This window comes from Carcharhinus amblyrhynchos, chromosome X (genome assembly GCF_965287045.1).
Source record: "Carcharhinus amblyrhynchos chromosome X, sCarAmb.v2.hapA, whole genome shotgun sequence".
Lineage (NCBI taxonomy): Eukaryota > Metazoa > Chordata > Chondrichthyes > Carcharhiniformes > Carcharhinidae > Carcharhinus > Carcharhinus amblyrhynchos.
The window spans coordinates 6930686-6948386 of record NC_137359.1 but is presented as its reverse complement, the minus strand read 5'-3'; the positions used below and the strand labels follow the sequence as shown (position 1 = coordinate 6948386).

The 17701-nt window shown below is 44.8% G+C and overlaps 1 protein-coding gene across 10 annotated transcripts in view; it reads right to left on the bottom strand.

Moving 5' to 3' along the window:
* The window catches only part of r3hdm2 (R3H domain containing 2), a 304603-nt gene that overhangs the window by 99848 nt on the left and 187054 nt on the right, over positions 1-17701 (bottom strand). For all 10 annotated transcript variants that reach the window (XM_080218004.1, XM_080218002.1, XM_080218006.1 and 7 more), the window contains 2 exons: positions 6788-6847; positions 6410-6550 (listed from right to left, as the gene is read on the bottom strand). In XM_080218004.1, the coding sequence (XP_080074130.1) occupies positions 6410-6550; positions 6788-6847 (201 nt within the window). The remainder of the gene's footprint in view (positions 1-6409; positions 6551-6787; positions 6848-17701) is intronic.

Below are 17701 nucleotides of genomic sequence, written 5' to 3'. Positions count from 1 at the left end.
AGACAGGATACAATTCTTAACTGCTAATCTATCTCTATTAGTTCCAATTCAAGCAATATTCCTCTGAAAGATTTAAACTCTCTTCAAAATCAGTTAATAATGCACAAGCTTACATGCTTGTACTTGGGCTGCCAATCCTTGAGCCTCCAGAACACCTCTGGAGAAAGAGACAGCAAGAGAGACATATTTCTCTTAGCAGGTCCCAAAAAGCAGCCTCAAGTGAAAGAGAGAGAAAGAAGCACTTCTTTCTTCTTTCAGAACCCAACAGTAACTGCCTGCTTTTCCCTGTAAGCTGAGCTCCTCCCCTTCAGCACATTACTTTGGCAATCAATCAAATCAAACCCGAGCAGAAAAACCAAATCAGCAAAAATGCATTAACCCAGATTAAAAGAAACACACCCCTAGCTAAAATCAATTATCCTGCATTCACAGCACATGAGCTGCATGGTGCAGACAAATTGGCACTGTGTAAAACAGAACAGAATTTTAAACATACCCCATATAAGAAACATGACATAAATACATTTCTTAAATGCACAGTATCATCACATCTCTCTCCAGGGATACACAGCCCCAAATGGACATGTTGATGGCAAGTCTGGCCAAAATCAGATGAGTCTCACCCTCCACAGGAGGTTTATTTTAGAATTCAAACATTAACTGTGGTGAGATTTGAATCTCAAACCCCAGAGTGTTGCTTGAGGTTTGTGTTTACTAATTCAGTGACCTGTGCCACTCGGCCACAGGAGGAAGCTAGTCTTCACTCTCAGTAAGCTAATCTGTTGCTGGAGTCCACGACAATACCTTTATTGTTTTAAAATTTGACTATTCTATTGTGCCCCTGCCTGTCTCTTTTCTTTTACCTTCTGTAAACGTTATCTCATTCAAAATTCTGTTTTGTGTCTCCCATCGCACGCTAAGTCCCACTCACCTATCACTTTCACCCTTGTTGCTCTGAACTGGCTCCCAGTTCCTCCAAGGTCTCAAATTTAAATCACAGAATCCATGCAGTGCGGAAGGAGGCTATTAGGCCCATCAAGTCTGCACTGACAACAACCCTAATCCCCGTAACCCCACATATTTGTTTGTTAAGCCCTCAGACACTAAGGGGCAATTTAATATGGCCAATCATAAAACATAAGAACTAGGAGCAGGAGTAGGTCATCTGGCCCCTCGAGCCTGCTCTGCCATTCAATAAGATCATGGCTGATCTTTCTGTGGACTCAGCTCTACTTACCCGCCTGCTCACCATAACTCTTAATTCCTTTACTGTTCAAAAATGTACCTATCCTTTCCTTAAAAATGTTCAATGAGGTAGCTTCAACTGCTTCACTGGGCAGGGAATTCCACAGATTCACAACCCTTTGTGTGAAGAAGTTCCTCCTCAACTCAGTCCTAAATCTGCTCCCCCTTATTTTGAGGCCATGCACCCTAGTTCTAGTTTCACCCGCCAGCAGAAACAACTTCTCTGCTTCTATCTTATCTATTCCCTTCACAATCTTATATGTTTCTATAAGATCTTCCCGCATTCTTCTGAGTTCCAACGAGTATAACCACAGTTTACTCAGTCTCTCCTCAGAAGCCAACACCCTAAACTCCGGAATCAACCTAGTGAATCTCCTCTGTACCCCCCTCCAGTGCCAGTATATCCTTTCTCAAGTAAGGAGACCAAAATTGTACACAGTGCTCCAGGTGTGGCCTCACCAGCACCTTATACAGCTGCAACAGAACTTCACTGTTCTTAAACTCCATCCCTCTAGCAATGAAGGACAAAATTCCATTTGTCTTCTTAATTACCTGCTGTATCTGCAAACCAACTCCTGGAGATTCCTGCACAAGGATATCCAGGTCCCTCTGCACAGCGATATCCAGGTCCCTCTGCACAGCAGCATGCTGCAATTTTTTACCATTTAAATAATAGTCCATTTTGCTGTGATTCCTACCAAAATGGATGACCTCACATTTGCCAACATTGTTCTCCAACTGTAAGACTCTTGCCCACACACTTAAGATTATCTACATCCTTTTGCAGACTTTCAGTGTCATCTGCACACTTTGCTCTGCCACTTGTCTTAGTGCCACCTGCAAATTTTGACACACTACACTTGGTCCCCAACTCCAAATCACCTATGTAAATTGTAAACAATTGCAGTCCCAACACTGATCCCTGAGGCACACCACTAGTCACTGATCGCCAATCAGAAAAATATCCATTTACCCCCACTCTTTGCTTTCTGTCAGTTAACCAATCCTCTGTCCATGATAATACATTACCCGTAACACCGTGCACCTTTATCTTATGGTGCGGCACCTTGTCAAATGCCTTCTGGAAATGCAGACACACCACATCCACTGGTTCCCCACAGTCAACTGTGCATGTAATGTTCTCAAAGAATTCCACCAAATTAGTCAAACATGACCTGCCCTTCATGAACCCATGCTGTGTCTTACTGATGGGACAATTTATATCCAGATGTCTCGCTACTTCTTCCTTGATGATAGATTCAAGCATTTTCCTCACTACAGAAGTTAAGCTAACTGGCCTATGGTAACCTGCCTTTTGTCTATCTCCTTTTTTAAATAATGACATCACATTTGCTGCTTTCCAATCTGCGGGAACCACCCCAGAGTCCTGCAAATTTTAGTAAATTACCACTAGTGTATTTGCAATTTCCCCCACCATCTCTTTTAGTACCCTGGGATGCATTCCATCAGGACCAGGGGACTTGCCTACCTTTAGCCCCATTAACTTGCCCAACACTACCTCTTTCGTGATAATGATAGTTTCTAGGTTCTCACCTGCTATAGCCTTCCTGTCATCAATTTTTGGCATGTTATTTGTGTCTTCCACTGTGAAGTCAGACACAAAATACCTGTTTGATGCCTCAGCCATTTTCTCATTTCCAGTAATTACATCTGCCTTCTCATCCTCTAAAGGACCAATGTTTACTTTAGCCACTCTTTTTCGTTTCATGTATTTGTAGAAACCTTTGCTATCTGTTTTTATATTCTGAGCTAGTTTAATCTCATAATCCATCTTACTTGTTTTATAGCTTTCTTTGTGGCTTTCTGTTGACCTTTAAAGATTTCCCAATCCTCTAATTTCCCACTAATCTTTGCTAATTTGCATGCATTTTCTTTCAATTTGATACCGTCCTTTATTTCCTTAGATATCCATAGCTGATTATCTCTTTCTACAGTCCTTCCTTATCAGCCTAACCCACGCATCTTTTGGAGTGTGGGAGAAAACTGGAGCACTCAGAGGAAACCCACACAGACGAAACCCACACAGACATTGGGAAAATGTGCAAACTCCATACAGTCACCTAAGGTTGGAATTGAACCCGGGTCCCTGGTGCTGTGAGGCAGCTGTGCTAACCATTGTGCCAGGATGTTCACTTGAGTTTAAGTTCTTTCATGGCCTTCTCTAATCTCCTTGGAGTGAAGGCGGCTAAAAGGAGATGTGATAGAGATGCTCAAAATCATGAGGGAGCTAAACAGAGTAGACAGGGAGAAACTGTTCCTGTTTGTAAAAGGATCAGGAATGAGAGGGACACAGATTTAGAGTGATTTGCAAAAGAAGCAAATGTAAGATAAAACTTTTTCACACAGTGAGTGGTCAGGGTCTGGAATGCGCTGCCTGGAAGTGTGATGGAGGCAGGTTCAATCGAGACATTCAAGAAGGCATTAGACAATTACTTGAATAGAAACAATGTGCAGGGGTACCAGGGAAAAGGCAGGCGAATGGCACTGAGTCATAATGCTCGTTTGGAGAGTCAGTGCAGGCACAATGGACCAAATGGCCTCCTCCTGTGCTGTAACAATTCTGTGATGCCTCAAACCCAACACCCCTCTAACTCTAGCCTTTTGTGCAAATCAACCTTCCAGCCCCATCTTCAACCCCCATTGCATGAATGCCTTCAGCTGACTAAGCCTCACACACTGGAATTCCCTCGCCGGGTGCCCTCTCCTTTCTTAAGAGGCTGTTTAAAATCACCTCTGACTAAGCCTTTAGCGCCGCGCCCAATATCTCATCCTATGGTCAGCATCAATTTTTGCATGTGAAAAACCTACCTTTAAGTTGCAACACAAATGCAAATTATTGTTCGAAAACAAGTCCACGAGTTATATATCTCCATCAATATCCATTTAAAAAATATACAAATTCACAGAATTCGCATTTAAGAACATCCTGAATTAAGAGAGGGGTAGCAACCTCAATGGATGGGGGGAGGAGGAGGGCGCCTTTAAGAGAAGTCCCTACTTGTCCAAGTTCTCTGTAATTTGCCACGGTCAATCAAATGAAGATTGCAGTGTGATGATATGGGTGCTATTGAAATATCTTATGTTTAAGAAGTCTGCTTTAAGATTGTCCTTTTTCACAGGGAATCAGCATGTAAGGAGAAATGCAACTCAAATGTTGAGAAAACAGATGCTCATTTTAGCCATGTAGTGTTATTTAGCAGAAGGTTTAATGCATTTTGGTTTACATAAGTTCCCCTGGGTTTCAGATTAGAGTGATCGACAGAGACATGTGACACAAGGTTATTGGTAGAAGCGAGGCTTGTAGCTCTTTCACTTTCATTCTAAAGTGAGTTGGTGATTGGAGCTGTTGAAAGATGCTTTCTCTCTCTCTGAAACCTACATCCTGTTACCACAATTTAAAGCATGGATGCTGGGGCTTGCTAACTATACATAAAATGGGGTTCAAGTCTACGGGAAGACTGTTGTTTACTTGGAATTGAAAAAGTGATGTTAGAAACTTCAAGATTGTTAATGATTAAGAATTGAACTGCTTCATTTGCTTAGAGTTGTATTTAAACTGTGTTGTGAATTAAGCTTGTTTTGATAAAAGATCCCTAATTTGTCAGTGGAATTACTCCTGGAGCGAAGCGTTTTTTTGTCCACATTTATGCCAAAATAGAAAAATGGTTAGGGTCTAGCCTGGCTTCATAATCTACCTTAGGGTTCAGGTCCAGCACTCTAACAACAGGAATAGAAATTTGGAATGCCCTTGCAGAAAAATACTAGTGCCAATGACCAACAATAGAATCATAGAAACCGACAGTGCAAAAGGGGTGCATTTAGCCCATCAAGTCTGTGCCGAAAACAATCCCACCCCAGGCCCCGTCTCCAAAATTCCACACATTTACCCCACTAACCTACACATCCTGGGACACTAAGGGGCAATTTACCATAGCCAATCCACCTAACCCATACATCTTTGGACCAGGGGAGTAAACCCATGCAGACACAGGGAGAACATGCAAACTCCACTGACCCAAGCCAGGAATGCAACCGGGTCCCTGGAGCTGTGAGGCAGCAGTGCTAACCCACTGTGCCGCCACAGTAGTAAATCTTGTGAAAATGTGAATTCGGCAAGATGATCAGAATGCAGCGAGATGCTACTATGACTTTCAGACATGTATTTTTAATCATGTTTGCAGTTTTTTTCAGCAGGCCTGGTTATTTTTGTATTGTTGCCGCGATATTCTTTAATTGTTGTAGTAGTATAATGGGCATCTTATTTTTAATCTGGGCCTAATATAGTGTCCTGGAGTTTTATCATCCTTTTGGAATTGTTGGGTGAAGAATGATTGACAGATCAGGTGCCTTTGGCCAGTTTTTCCACCGCCCCATAGGAAAAATCCAAAGGTTTTACTTTCATTTTGGCAGAAGCTGTTTGGATTGCAGGCTGAAAGCAGTGTTTTTTTTGTCTCTCTCTGGTGTTGGTGGCTGGCTAGCTAGCTAGAAGCTAGAGGCAGGTCATGCCTCTGTCTCTTGAAACGTGCTGAAGGTTCTAGGGTTGGAAAGCCTCAGCATTTAAATTCTACATCCAAACGACTAATTCACAGCAGATGTTGCAAAGCTGCAAAATCCAGCATCAGGTGAGCATACTTGCTTTCTGTGCTAAGTGTATATTGGGGTGTATGTCTGTGGGGCGTTCAATTTGGAACAGTATATTTAGCTGTTAAGGCTGACTTCATAAAACACTTTGCAGTTTCTGAGCTGGATTTTAACAGCAGCTTGTGTGACACTCCAAAATAGATGAAACCAGAAGAAAGGACTGGGTACAGAGGTAAATTTAATGAAAGCAAAATTGTCATGTGGTGCACAGCACAGCTACTCCTGACCCTAAAATAAGAGTTAATAAACAAAATCCTGTAACCAGCAACTCTGAAACTGACATTACTCCAAATGGCTACTCAATGATGGGTACTGCCCTTTGGTCATTAAAGCAACAGTCCATTTTAAACATGGATGCTTTAAGTGGTAGAGATTGTGCCAGCAATACAAAGTCAATAAAAAAAAGTCAGCTTATATTCAAATCACACTGGTGGGGATTTCACTAACAAAACAACATACAAAAAAAGTGGTCTCCGATGCATTTAAATTACATCATACTTACATTCTCGTATTTATTGTCTTATTAATTATAACAGCTTTTCCAGTTTGGTCAACATTGTGATCCATTCCAAAGTACGCAGCCACTCTGTGTAAGAGCATTCTGTGGTAGGAGGTCATCTGAGGAAATTTCTTGTACTGATTACTGAAAATAACAAAGTTGGTAAATAAATGTTTGCGCAGGAGTCACGCCTAAAACACTCTCATTCAAATGAGACAGATTTTTACAAGGACAGAGCTTTATTTGAGTGCGCCACTCTATTCCAACATATGCAACATTATCTGAATAGAACGTGGTTAAATGTTCAAGCTTGCTTTCACTGGCACACTTGCTGGCTCACAAAATACTGTGTGTCAACACAGGCAGCAATCATTGACTTACTTATTATCACTGATAAAGTCCAGAATTTCTTGTTCTAATTTTAGCAGCATCATCCTGTCCCTGGAAGACACAATAATGGATTTACACAGTAATACATATTCAATATAGCAAAATCAAGAACCTTGTACACAAAGCAATGAGCATGATTTCCTCATGTTATTATCTCCATAGAGACTATTAACTTTATTTATGCTTTCAGAGTATAAAGAATTAGTCAGGCAGGTTTTCTTGGGTTGAACAAGGTACGCTTATTGAAACTATTTGCCAAACTTAAAAATAGGTCTTGCAAGATGGCACTGAGTGTGGTGCCTTCTTGCAAGCTGTGCCCAGCATACCTTCTAATTCTATCTTTTACTCTCATTACACCCTAGCTATGACTTAACACTATATTCTGCGCTCTCATTTCCTTCTCTATGAACAGTATGCTTTGTCTGTATAGCCCGCAAGAAACAACACTTTTCGCTGTATCCCAATACATGTGACAATAATAAATCAAATCAAAACCAGCCATATGTCACACACATACACTAGTACAAATGGCAGAAAAGGTTAAAGTTTAAAGTTTATTTATTAGTGTCACCAGTAGGTTTACATTAACACTGCAATGAAGTTACTGTGAAAATCCACGAGTCGCCACACTCCTGTTCGGGTACACTGAGGGTGGATTTAGCATGGTCGAGTGTCTTTTTATCCCACTCAGTGCAACGCAAGCTGTAGATTGTCTGGCAGTCTCTATTACCTTTAGAAAGTTTCAGTTTTTTTTTTAAATCCAACCAGGAGAAAAGTTTGGAAATTGCAGCTTCAGAAAAAAGGCACAAACTTGACGGGGATTTTCTGGCATGTTCGCTGGAAAGATTGGAAAATCTTGTGAGAAGGACCAAGACGCGTTTCCCGGAGACAGACATCCAGGAAACGATTGTTCCCTCCCTGTTAATGGTATGTCCCGCCTTCCAATGTTGGAAGCTTAATTTTAATACATTTGCATATCATTAGCAAGGCCACAAGAAAGAATCAACACCCATGTCAAATTTAAATCTCATGTCAGTATGGCTTTACAACTGCTTTTAAATGGTGTGCACCTGCTGAGCTGAATTTTGAGGAAATTGAAGGTGAGCACACACGACCTTGTGCAGCATTCTCCAAGATCCCAAAGCAAGGAGCGGCACCATGGATTCTGGGGGAGTCAACGACAAGCCTCCACAGCAACTCCTCCATGGCTGGCTCATGGTGTCGGGGCAAGGGTAACAACTGCTGGAGAATAGGAAGGGAGGGATAACTCGAGGCAATAGCAGCAGTGCTGGAGAGACAGAACTCAACAATCCCACAACCAACAGATCACATCTAAACTCTGCAGTCCTGCCACACCCAGCCATGAATGGTGGTGGACAATTAAACAACTCACTGGGGCAGGAGGCTCCACAAATATCCCCATCCTCAGTGACACTGACTGCAGAACTCCTGTTTCGTGGCCAAGAAGCGCATCTGGGTAAAGAGCCAGGACACAATTTCAACTACTTCTAGATTCGTGGATACAGTTGAAGCAGATTCTCAAAAACACAGACAACTAATATAATTACACGCTGTAGAACTGCAATACTAAAGGTACACTAAAACATGGAAACATCGAAGATAGGGGCAGGAGGAGGCCATTCAGCCCTTCAAGCCTGCTCTGCCATTCATTACGATCATGGCTGATCATCCATTTCAATAGCCTAATCCTGCTTTTTCCCCCATAACCTTTGATCCCATTCACCCCAAGTGCTATATCCAGCTGCCTCTTGAATACAAAGATCTATCTGTTCACACTAGGACCTAACTAAATCACCCAAGAGAAATTGGTATTACTGAGGTAGCTGGCCAGGCCACTTCGATGCTTGTAGCTTGGGGGGTCTTCTTTGCGAAGATCATTCTGCAGTTATCACTGATGATACTTTGAAGTACCAGACTTTTTAATACCCTTTTTCCTACGCCCAAAAAATGGTTTGAGTCAACCGCAAGCTGCTAACCATTGGTTGCAGACATGCCACCGCCATCCAGCCTTTTTAAGACACAACACTGTCTTGCAACAATCTCCTCTTCTGTTAGTTGCTTATTCTATTATTGGCCTGACTTTGCAACTCTGTGGTCAGAACTGCTTACTTTTGTATTCCTGTCAGGCATGTCCAAGACTTGAAGTTAGCAGACCAGTTTCACCATTTTTCCCATCATGCTCTGAATTAGGACCTTAGCCATAGGGCTACGACTAGAGCCTAGCACATGTACAAAAGACAACAAGTATCTGCAACTATAAGTGCTGAGTGGATGATCCCTCTTAATCTCCTCCTATGGTCCTCTGCATCTTACATTCTTCAATCAATTCCACTCACTCCACATAGAATCATAGAGGTTTACAGCATGGAAACAGGCCCTTCAGCCCAACTTGTCCATTATGCCCTTTTTTTTTAAAGCCCCCTAAGCTAATCCCAATTGCCTGCATTTGGCCCATATCCCTCTATACTCATCATACCCATGTAACTATCGAAATGCTCTTTAAAAGATAAATTTGTACCGGACTCTACTACAACCTCTGGCAGCTTGTTCCAGAGGCTCATCACCCTCTGAATGAAAAAATTGCCCCTCTGGACACTTTTGTATCTCTCCCCTCTCAACTTAAACCTAGGCCCTCTAGTTTTAGACTCCCCTACCTTTGGGAAAAGATATTGGCTATCTACCCTGTCTATGCCCCTCATAATTTTATAGACCTCTATAAGGTTACTCCTCAGCCTCCTACGCTCCAGAGAAAAAAGTCCCAGTTATTCAGCCTCTCCTTATAACTCAATCCATCAAGTCCTGGTAGCATCCTAGTGTATCTTTTCTGCATTCTTTCTAGTTTAATAATATCCTTCCTATAATAGGATGACCAAAATTGCACACAATATTCCAAGTGTGACCTTACCAACGTCTTGTACAACTTCAAGAAGACATTCCAACTCCTGTATTCAATGTTGTCACCAATGAAACCAAGCATGCTGAATGCCTTCTTCACCACTCTGCCCACCTGTGACTCCACTTTCAAGGAGCTATGAACATGTACCCCTAGATCTCTTTATTCTGTAACTCTCCCAACGTCCTACCATTAACTGAGTAAGTCCTGCCCTGGTTCAGTCTACCAAAATGCATCACTTTGCACTTATCTAAATTAAACGCCATCTGCCATTCGTCAGCCCACTGGCCCAATTGATCAAGATCAAGCAATTCAAGATAACCTTCTTCACTGTCCACTATGACAATCTTGGTGTCATCTGCAAGCTTGCTAACCATCCCTTCAATATTCTCGTCCAAATCATTAATATAAATGACAAATAACAGTGGACCCAGCACCAATCCCTGAGGCACCCCACTGGTTACAGGCCCCCAGTTTGAAAAGCAACTCTACAACCACCCTCTGGCTTCTGTCAAGAAGTGGAGATGCCAGCATTGGACTGGGGTAAACACAGTCAGATGTCTCAACACCAGGTTAAAGTCCAACAGGTTTATTTGATAGTAAACGCCACAAGCTTTCGGAACACCGTTCCTTTGTCAGGTGAGTGAAGAGTTCTGATCAGAAACAGGGCATATAACAGCACACACAGTTTACAGAATACTAATTAGGATGTGAGTTTTTACAGCTAATCTGTTATTCAAGTCTTAACGGTGCAGACAATGTGAGTGGAGATAGCATTAAGCATAGGTTAAAGAGATGTGTATTGTCTCCAGATAGGACAGTAAGTGAGATGTTGCAAGTTCAGGCAAGTCATGGGGGTTACAGATAGTGTGACATGAACCCATGATCCCGGTTGAGGCCATCCTCACGTGTGCGGAACTTGGCTATCATTTTCTGCTCAACAACTCTGCGCTGTTGTGTGTCGCGAAGGCCGCCTTGGAGAACGTTTACCCAAAGATCAGAGGCCAAATGCCCATGACCGCTGAAGTATTCACCAACAGGAAGGGAGCAGTCTTGCCTGGTGATTGTCGAGCAGTGTTCATTCATCCGTTGTTGTAGCGTCTGCATGGTCTCCCCAATGTACCATGCTTTGGGACACCCTTTCACACAGCGTATTAGGTAGACAACGTTGGCCGAGTTGCAAGAGTATGTGCCATGTACCTGGTGGATGGTGCTCTCGTGTGAGATGATGGCATCTATGTCGATGATCCGGCACGTCTTGCAGAGGTTGCTGTGGCAGGGTTGTGTGGTTTGTGGACACTGTTCGCCTAAAGGCTGGGTAGCTTGCTGTGGACAATGGTCTGTTTGAGGTTGTGCCGTTGTTTGAAGGCAAGAAGTGGGGGTATGGGGATGGCCCTGGCGAGATGTTCACCTTCATCAATGACAATGTTGAAGACTCCGGAGATGATGTCGTGGCTTCTCTGCTCCGGGAAGTACTGGACGACGAAGGGTACTCTGTCCACCTGTGTACCGTGTTTGTCTTCTGAGGAGGTCGATGCGGTTTTCCGCTGCGGCGTGTTGGAACTGTTGATCGATGAGTCGAATGCCATATCCTGCTCTTATGAGGGCATTTTTCAGTGTCTGAAGGAGTCTGTTGCAATCCTCCTCATCTGAGCAGATCCTGTGTATACGAAGGGCCTGTCCGTAGGGGATGGCTTCTTTAATGTGTTTAGGGTGAAAGCTAGAGAAGTGGAGCATTGTGAGGTTGTCTGTGGGCTTGCGGTACAGTGAGGTGCTGATGTGACTGTTCTTGATGGAGATGCGTATGTCCAAGAATGCAACCAATTTTGGAGAATAGTCCATGATGAGTCTGATGGTGGGATGGAACTTGTTGATGTCATATATAGTTGTTTCAGTGATTGTTCACCATGAGTCCAAAGGAAGAAAGTGTCGTCAACGTATCTCGTGTCCTGTGCAGTGAAGAAGTCTTGTTTGAGCCTGTGCATGAAGGGGCTTTGGCCTTGTGGATCCAGAACTGGCTTGCCTGCAGAAGGCAGAGAGTGGTTGTGGATGGGTCTTTTTCTGCATGGAGGTCAGTCACCAGTGGAGTGCCCCAGAGATCTGTTCTAGGACCCTTGCTGTTTGTCATTTTCATAAATGACCTGGATGAGGAAGTGGAGGGATGGGTTAATAAGTTAGCCGATGACACGAAGGTCGGTGGTGTTGTGGATGGTCTGGAAGGATGTCAGAAGTTGCAGCAGGACATAAATAGGATGTAGGACTGGGCGGAGAAATGGCAGATGGACTTCAACGCGGATAAATGTGTAGTCGTCCATTTTGGCAGGACCAATGGAATGAACGAGTACACTATCAAGGGCAGGAGTCTTAGTAGTGTTGAAGAGCAGAAGGATCTTGGGGTCCGGGTCCACAGGACTCTTAAATCGGCCTTGCAGGTGGAGGATGTGGTCAAGAAGGCGTATGGTGTACTGGCCTTCATTAATCGAGGGATTGAGTTTAGGAATTGGGAGGTAATGCTGCAACTTTATAAGACCCTTGTCAGTCCTCGCTTGGAGTACTGTGCGCAGTTCTGGTCGCCTCACTATAGGAAGGACGTAGAAGCTATTGAAAGGGTACAGAGGAGATTTACAAGGATATTGCCTGGACTGGGAGGCATGCCTTATGAAGTTAGGTTGAGGGAGCTGGGACTCTTCTCCCTGGAGAGACGAAGGTTGAGAGGCGACCTGATAGAAGTTTATAAAATGTTGAGAGGAATAGATCGGGTGGATTCTCAGAGGCTATTTCCCCGGGTTGAAATGGTCGCTACGAGAGGACACAGATTTAAGGTGCGGGGAGGAAAGTACAGAAGTGATGTTAGGGGTAAGTTTTTCACTCAGAGGGTGGTGAGTGAATGGAATCGGCTGCCGTCAGTGGTGGTGGAGGTGAACTCGCTGGGGTCTTTTAAAAGACTTCTGGATGAGTATATGGGATTTAATGGGATTGGGGGTTATAGATAGGTCTATGGATTGGTAGGTGTTGATGTGATCGGCGCAACTCGTGGGCCGAAGGGCCTGTTTGTGCTGTAGTGTTCTATGTTCTAAGATGTTGGCACGTTGAGATGCGAATTTGGTCCCCACGGCTGTTCCACGTGTTTGGATGATGAATTGGTTGTTAAAGGTGAAGACATTGTGGTTCAGGATGAAGCGGATGAGTTGTAAAACTGCATCTGGAAACTGGCAGTTGCCAGTGTCGAGTACTGAGGCAGTTGCAGCAATGCCATCGTCGTGGGGGACGCTCACGTAGAGTGCTGAGACTCCATTGTGACGAGGATGCCCCTGGTTCAACTGCTCCATGTGTGCTGAGTTTCTGTAGGAACTTCTGTAGGAAGTCCATAGTGTCGCGACATAGTGTATATAAATGATTTGGAAGAGGGAGTAGGTGGTGTGATCAGCAAATTTGCTGATGACACCAAGATGGCTGGATTGGCGGGCAGTGAGGAGCAGTGTCTGGCAATACGGTGGGATATTGATAGGCTGGTTGATTGGGCAGATACGTGGCAAATGGAGTTTAATCCGGATAAATGTGAGGTGATGCATTTTGGCTGGAATAATGTAGGGGGAAATTATATGATAAAGGGTAAGCCCGTAAGGAGTATAGAATCGCAGCGAGACCTGGGGGTGCAAGTGCACAAGTCTTTGAAGGTGGCAGTGCAAGTGGAGAGTGTGGTGAAGAAAGCCTATGGTCTGTTAGCCTTTATAGGAAGGGGTATAGAATATAAGAGCTGGAGTCTAATGTTGCAGTTGTACAGAACGTTGGTTAGGCCGCATTTGGAGTACTGCGTCCAGTTCTGGTCGCCTTACTACCGGAAGGACGTGGAGACTCTGGAGAGAGTGCAGAGGAGGTTTACCAGGATGTTGCCTGGTATGGAAGGACTGGGTTATGAGGAAAGATTGAAGAAATTGGGGCTCTTTTCCCTTGAAAGACGCCGACTGAGGGGGGACCTAATAGAGGTATATAAGATTATGACGGGTATAGACAGAGTAAACAGAGGTAAGCTATTTCCTATAATAGAGACACGTAGGACAAGGGGCCATGGACTTAAGGTGAGGGGGGAGAGGTACAACACAGATATTAGAGGGAGGTTTTTCACACAGAGGGTAGTGAGGGTATGGAATGCTCTGCCAAGTAAGGTGGTGGAGGCAAACATGCTAGAGTCCTTTAAGAGTAACTTAGACAGGCACATGACTGAGTTGGAGATGGGTGGATATAGGAGATCCTTTTAAGTAAGGGTCATTAGCATTGGGGCGTCCCTGGTAATGTAAGTGGGTATAGTACGATAATAATGTTTTTTCTCTTTTCATTCACAGGTTTTAAGTCAGTCCACCTCGTGTCCAACGAGGGGCATACACACGATGGGTCGTACTGGGGCTGCTCTTGGTTGTTCGAGATTGGCCTAGTGCTTCATGTTGTTAGTGTGCGCCTAAACTGGACCAGATACTGGGCAAGACGACAGCTCAGTGACTATCGCTGTTTGCTGTGCAGACACATGGATTTGGGTCGGTGTCTGTGGGAGTTTGCGCATTCTCCCCGTGCTTGTGTGGGTTTTCTCCGGGTGCTCCGGTTTCCTCCCACACCCCACAGATGTGCTGTTAGGCTGATTGGCAGGAATAAATTGTCCCTGAATCAGTTTCCCTCAATCTGGATGGCCATAAAACATTAGACAGGGGTCGTGGGTACAGAGGTGGACTGGTGGTGTTGAGATGGCGGCGTGGGCTCGTTGGGCCGAAGGGCCTGTTTCCCGGGCTGATTTTGTTCTTTGTTTGACAAAAGCTGGGGGTTCTTTGTACAATGGGTTTCCGGATGCCCTCGACATAGCTGGAGAGGTTCTCACGCAGGGTCCCATTGCCCAATACGATGGGACGGCCGGGTGTGTTTGCCTTGTGTACCTTTGGGAGATAGTAGAGATCTCCAACGCGGGCAGTACGTGGGATGAGAGCACAGAGGGTGCTCTGAAGGTCCGGATCAAAGGTCTTGATCAGAGCGTTGAGTTGACGGGTGTGTTCTTTGGTTGGATCTGCAGGTAACTGTCTTTAGTGTTCCTCATCGTCCAGTTGTCGGTACACTTTGGCCCACAGATAACCTCACGATGCTCCACTTCTCCAGCTTCCACCCTAAACACGTTAAAGAAGCCATCCCCTACGGACAGGCCCTCCATATACACAGGATCTGCTCAGATGAGGAGGATCGTGACAGACCTCAAGACGCTGAACGATGCCCTCATAAGAACAGGATACGGCGCTCGACTCATCGATAGTTCCGACACGCCACAGCGAAAAACTGCATGACCGCCTCAGAAGGCAAACGTGGGACATGGTGGGCAGAGTACCCTTCGTCGTCCAGTACTTCCCCAAAGCGGAGAAGCTACAACATCTTCTCCGGAGTCTTCAACATGTCACTGATGAAGATGAACATCTCGCCACGGCCATCCCCGCACCCCCACTTACCCGCACAACCTCAAATTGTCCGCAGCAAACTACCCAGCCTTGAGGAGAACAGTGACCACAACACCACACAACTCTGCCACAGCAACCACTGCAATTCGTGCCAGATCATCAATATGGATGCAATCATCTCACATGAGAACGCCATCCACCAGGTACACGGTACATACTCTTGCGACTCTACCTAACACGCTGCAGGAAAAGATGTCCCGAAGCATGGTACACTGGGGAGACCATGCAGAGGCTACAACAATGGATGAATGAACATCGCTCAACAATTACCAGGCAAGACTGTTCCCTTCCTGTTGGCGAACATTTCAGCGGTCATGGGCATTTGGCCTCTGATTTTCGGGTAAACGTTCGCCAAGGTGGCCTTCACGACATACAACAGCGCAGAGTTGTTGAGCAGAAACTGATTGCCAAGTTCTGCACACGAGGATGGCCTCAACCGGGATCATGGGTTCATGTCACGCTATCTATAACCCCCCATGACTTGCCTGAACTTGCAACATCTCACTTACTGTCCTGTCTGGAGACAATACACATCTCTTTAACCTATGCTTAATGCTATCTCCACTCACGCTGTCTGCACAGATTAGCTGTAAAGACTCACATTCTCATCAATATTCTGTAAACTGTGTGTGCCTTTATATGCCCTGTTTCTGATCAGAACTCTCCACTCACCTGACGAAGGAACGGTGTTCCAAAAGCTTGTGGCTTTTACTATCAAATAAACCTGTTGGACTTTAACCTGGTGTTGTGAGACTTCTTATTCTATCAAGAAGCCAATTTTGTGTCCATTTATTTACTTCACCCTGGATCCTGTGAGATTTAACTTTATGCAACAACCTACCACGCGGTACCTTGTCAAAGGCTTTGCTAAAGTCCATGTAGAAAGAAATCTCACAACACCAGCTTAAGGTCCAACAGGTTTATTTGTAGCAAATGCCTCAAGCTTTCGGATCATGCTGTTCCTTCGTCAGGTGGGTGGGAGTTCTGATCACAAACAGGGCACAAAGACACAAACTCAAGTCTTAAAGGTACAGACAATGTGAGTGGAGAGAGCTTTAAGCACAGGTTAAAAGGATGTGTATTGTTTCCAGACAGGAAAGTTACTGAGATTTTGCAAGTCCAGGAAAGTTGGAGTTACAGATAGTGTGACATGAACCCAAGATCCCAGTTGAGGCCGTCCTCATGTGTGTGGAACTTGGCTATCCGTTTCTGCTCAGCGACTCTGCACTGTTGTGTCTCGTGAAGGCCGCCTTGGAGAATGCTTACCCGAAGATCAGAGGCTGAATGCCCATGACTGCTGAAGTGTTCGCCAACAGGAAAGGAACAGTCTTGCCTGGTGATTGTCAAGCGGTGTTCTTTCGTTCACCATGCATAACATCTGCATGGTCTCTCCAATGTACCATGCCTCAGGACATCCAGGAAAGGATGTTGGACTTAAACCTGTTGGACTTTAAGCTGGCGTTGAGAGATTTCTTTTTGTTTTATCCCAGTCCAACGCCGGCATCTCCACATCAAAGTCCATGTAGACAGCATCAACTGCACTGTCCTCATCTGCCTTCTTGGTTACCCCTTCAAAAAACTCAATCAAATTTGTGAGACATGATTTTCCACTCAAAGCCATGCTGTCTGTCCCTAATCAGCCCTTGCATCTCTAAATGCCTGTAGATCCTGTCTCTCAAAATACCTTCCAACAATTTACCCACCACAGATGTGAGACTCACTGGCCTGTGGTTCTCAGGCTTTCCCCTGCAGCCCTTTTAAAAAAAGGCACAACATTTGCCACTCTCCAATCTTTAGGCACCTCACTTGTAACTATCAATGATTCAAATATCTCGGCTAGGGGACCCGCACATGATAGCAAGCTCCACAAAATTCAAAAAGCTCAAGCCATCCAGGACGGAACAGCCCACTTGATTGACACCCCATCCATGACCATAAATATTCATTCCTTCTATTACCTGCACACAATGGCAGCAGTGTTCACCATCTCCAAGGTGTACTTTGACAGCACATTCTAAACATGCGAGTCAGTGCCAGTTTCCACAGACAGGCAAAATGCCTCGTGCAAAATCTTGCCTCGCTGCTCCTGCCAGATATGGATATGGCATACTGCACCAGGCAGCACGGTGGCACAGTGGTTAGCACTGCTGCCTCTCAGCGCCATGAGCCCAGGTTCAATTCCCGACTTGGGTCACTGTCTGTGTGGCGTTTGCACGTTCTCCCCGTGTCTGCTCTGGTTTCCTCCACAGTCCAAAGATGTGGGGGTTGGGTTGATTGGCCATGCTAAAATTGATCTGAGTGTTAGGGGAATTAGCAGGGTAAATGTGTGGAGTTACAGGAATAGGGCCTCGGTGGGATTGTGGGCAGTACAGACTTGATGGACCGAATGGGCTCTTTCTGGGCTGTAGGGATTCGATTATCATTAACAATTAATGGAAAATGCTGGATAAACTCAGTAGGTCTGACAGCATCTGTGGAGACAGGAACAGAGTTAACGTTTCC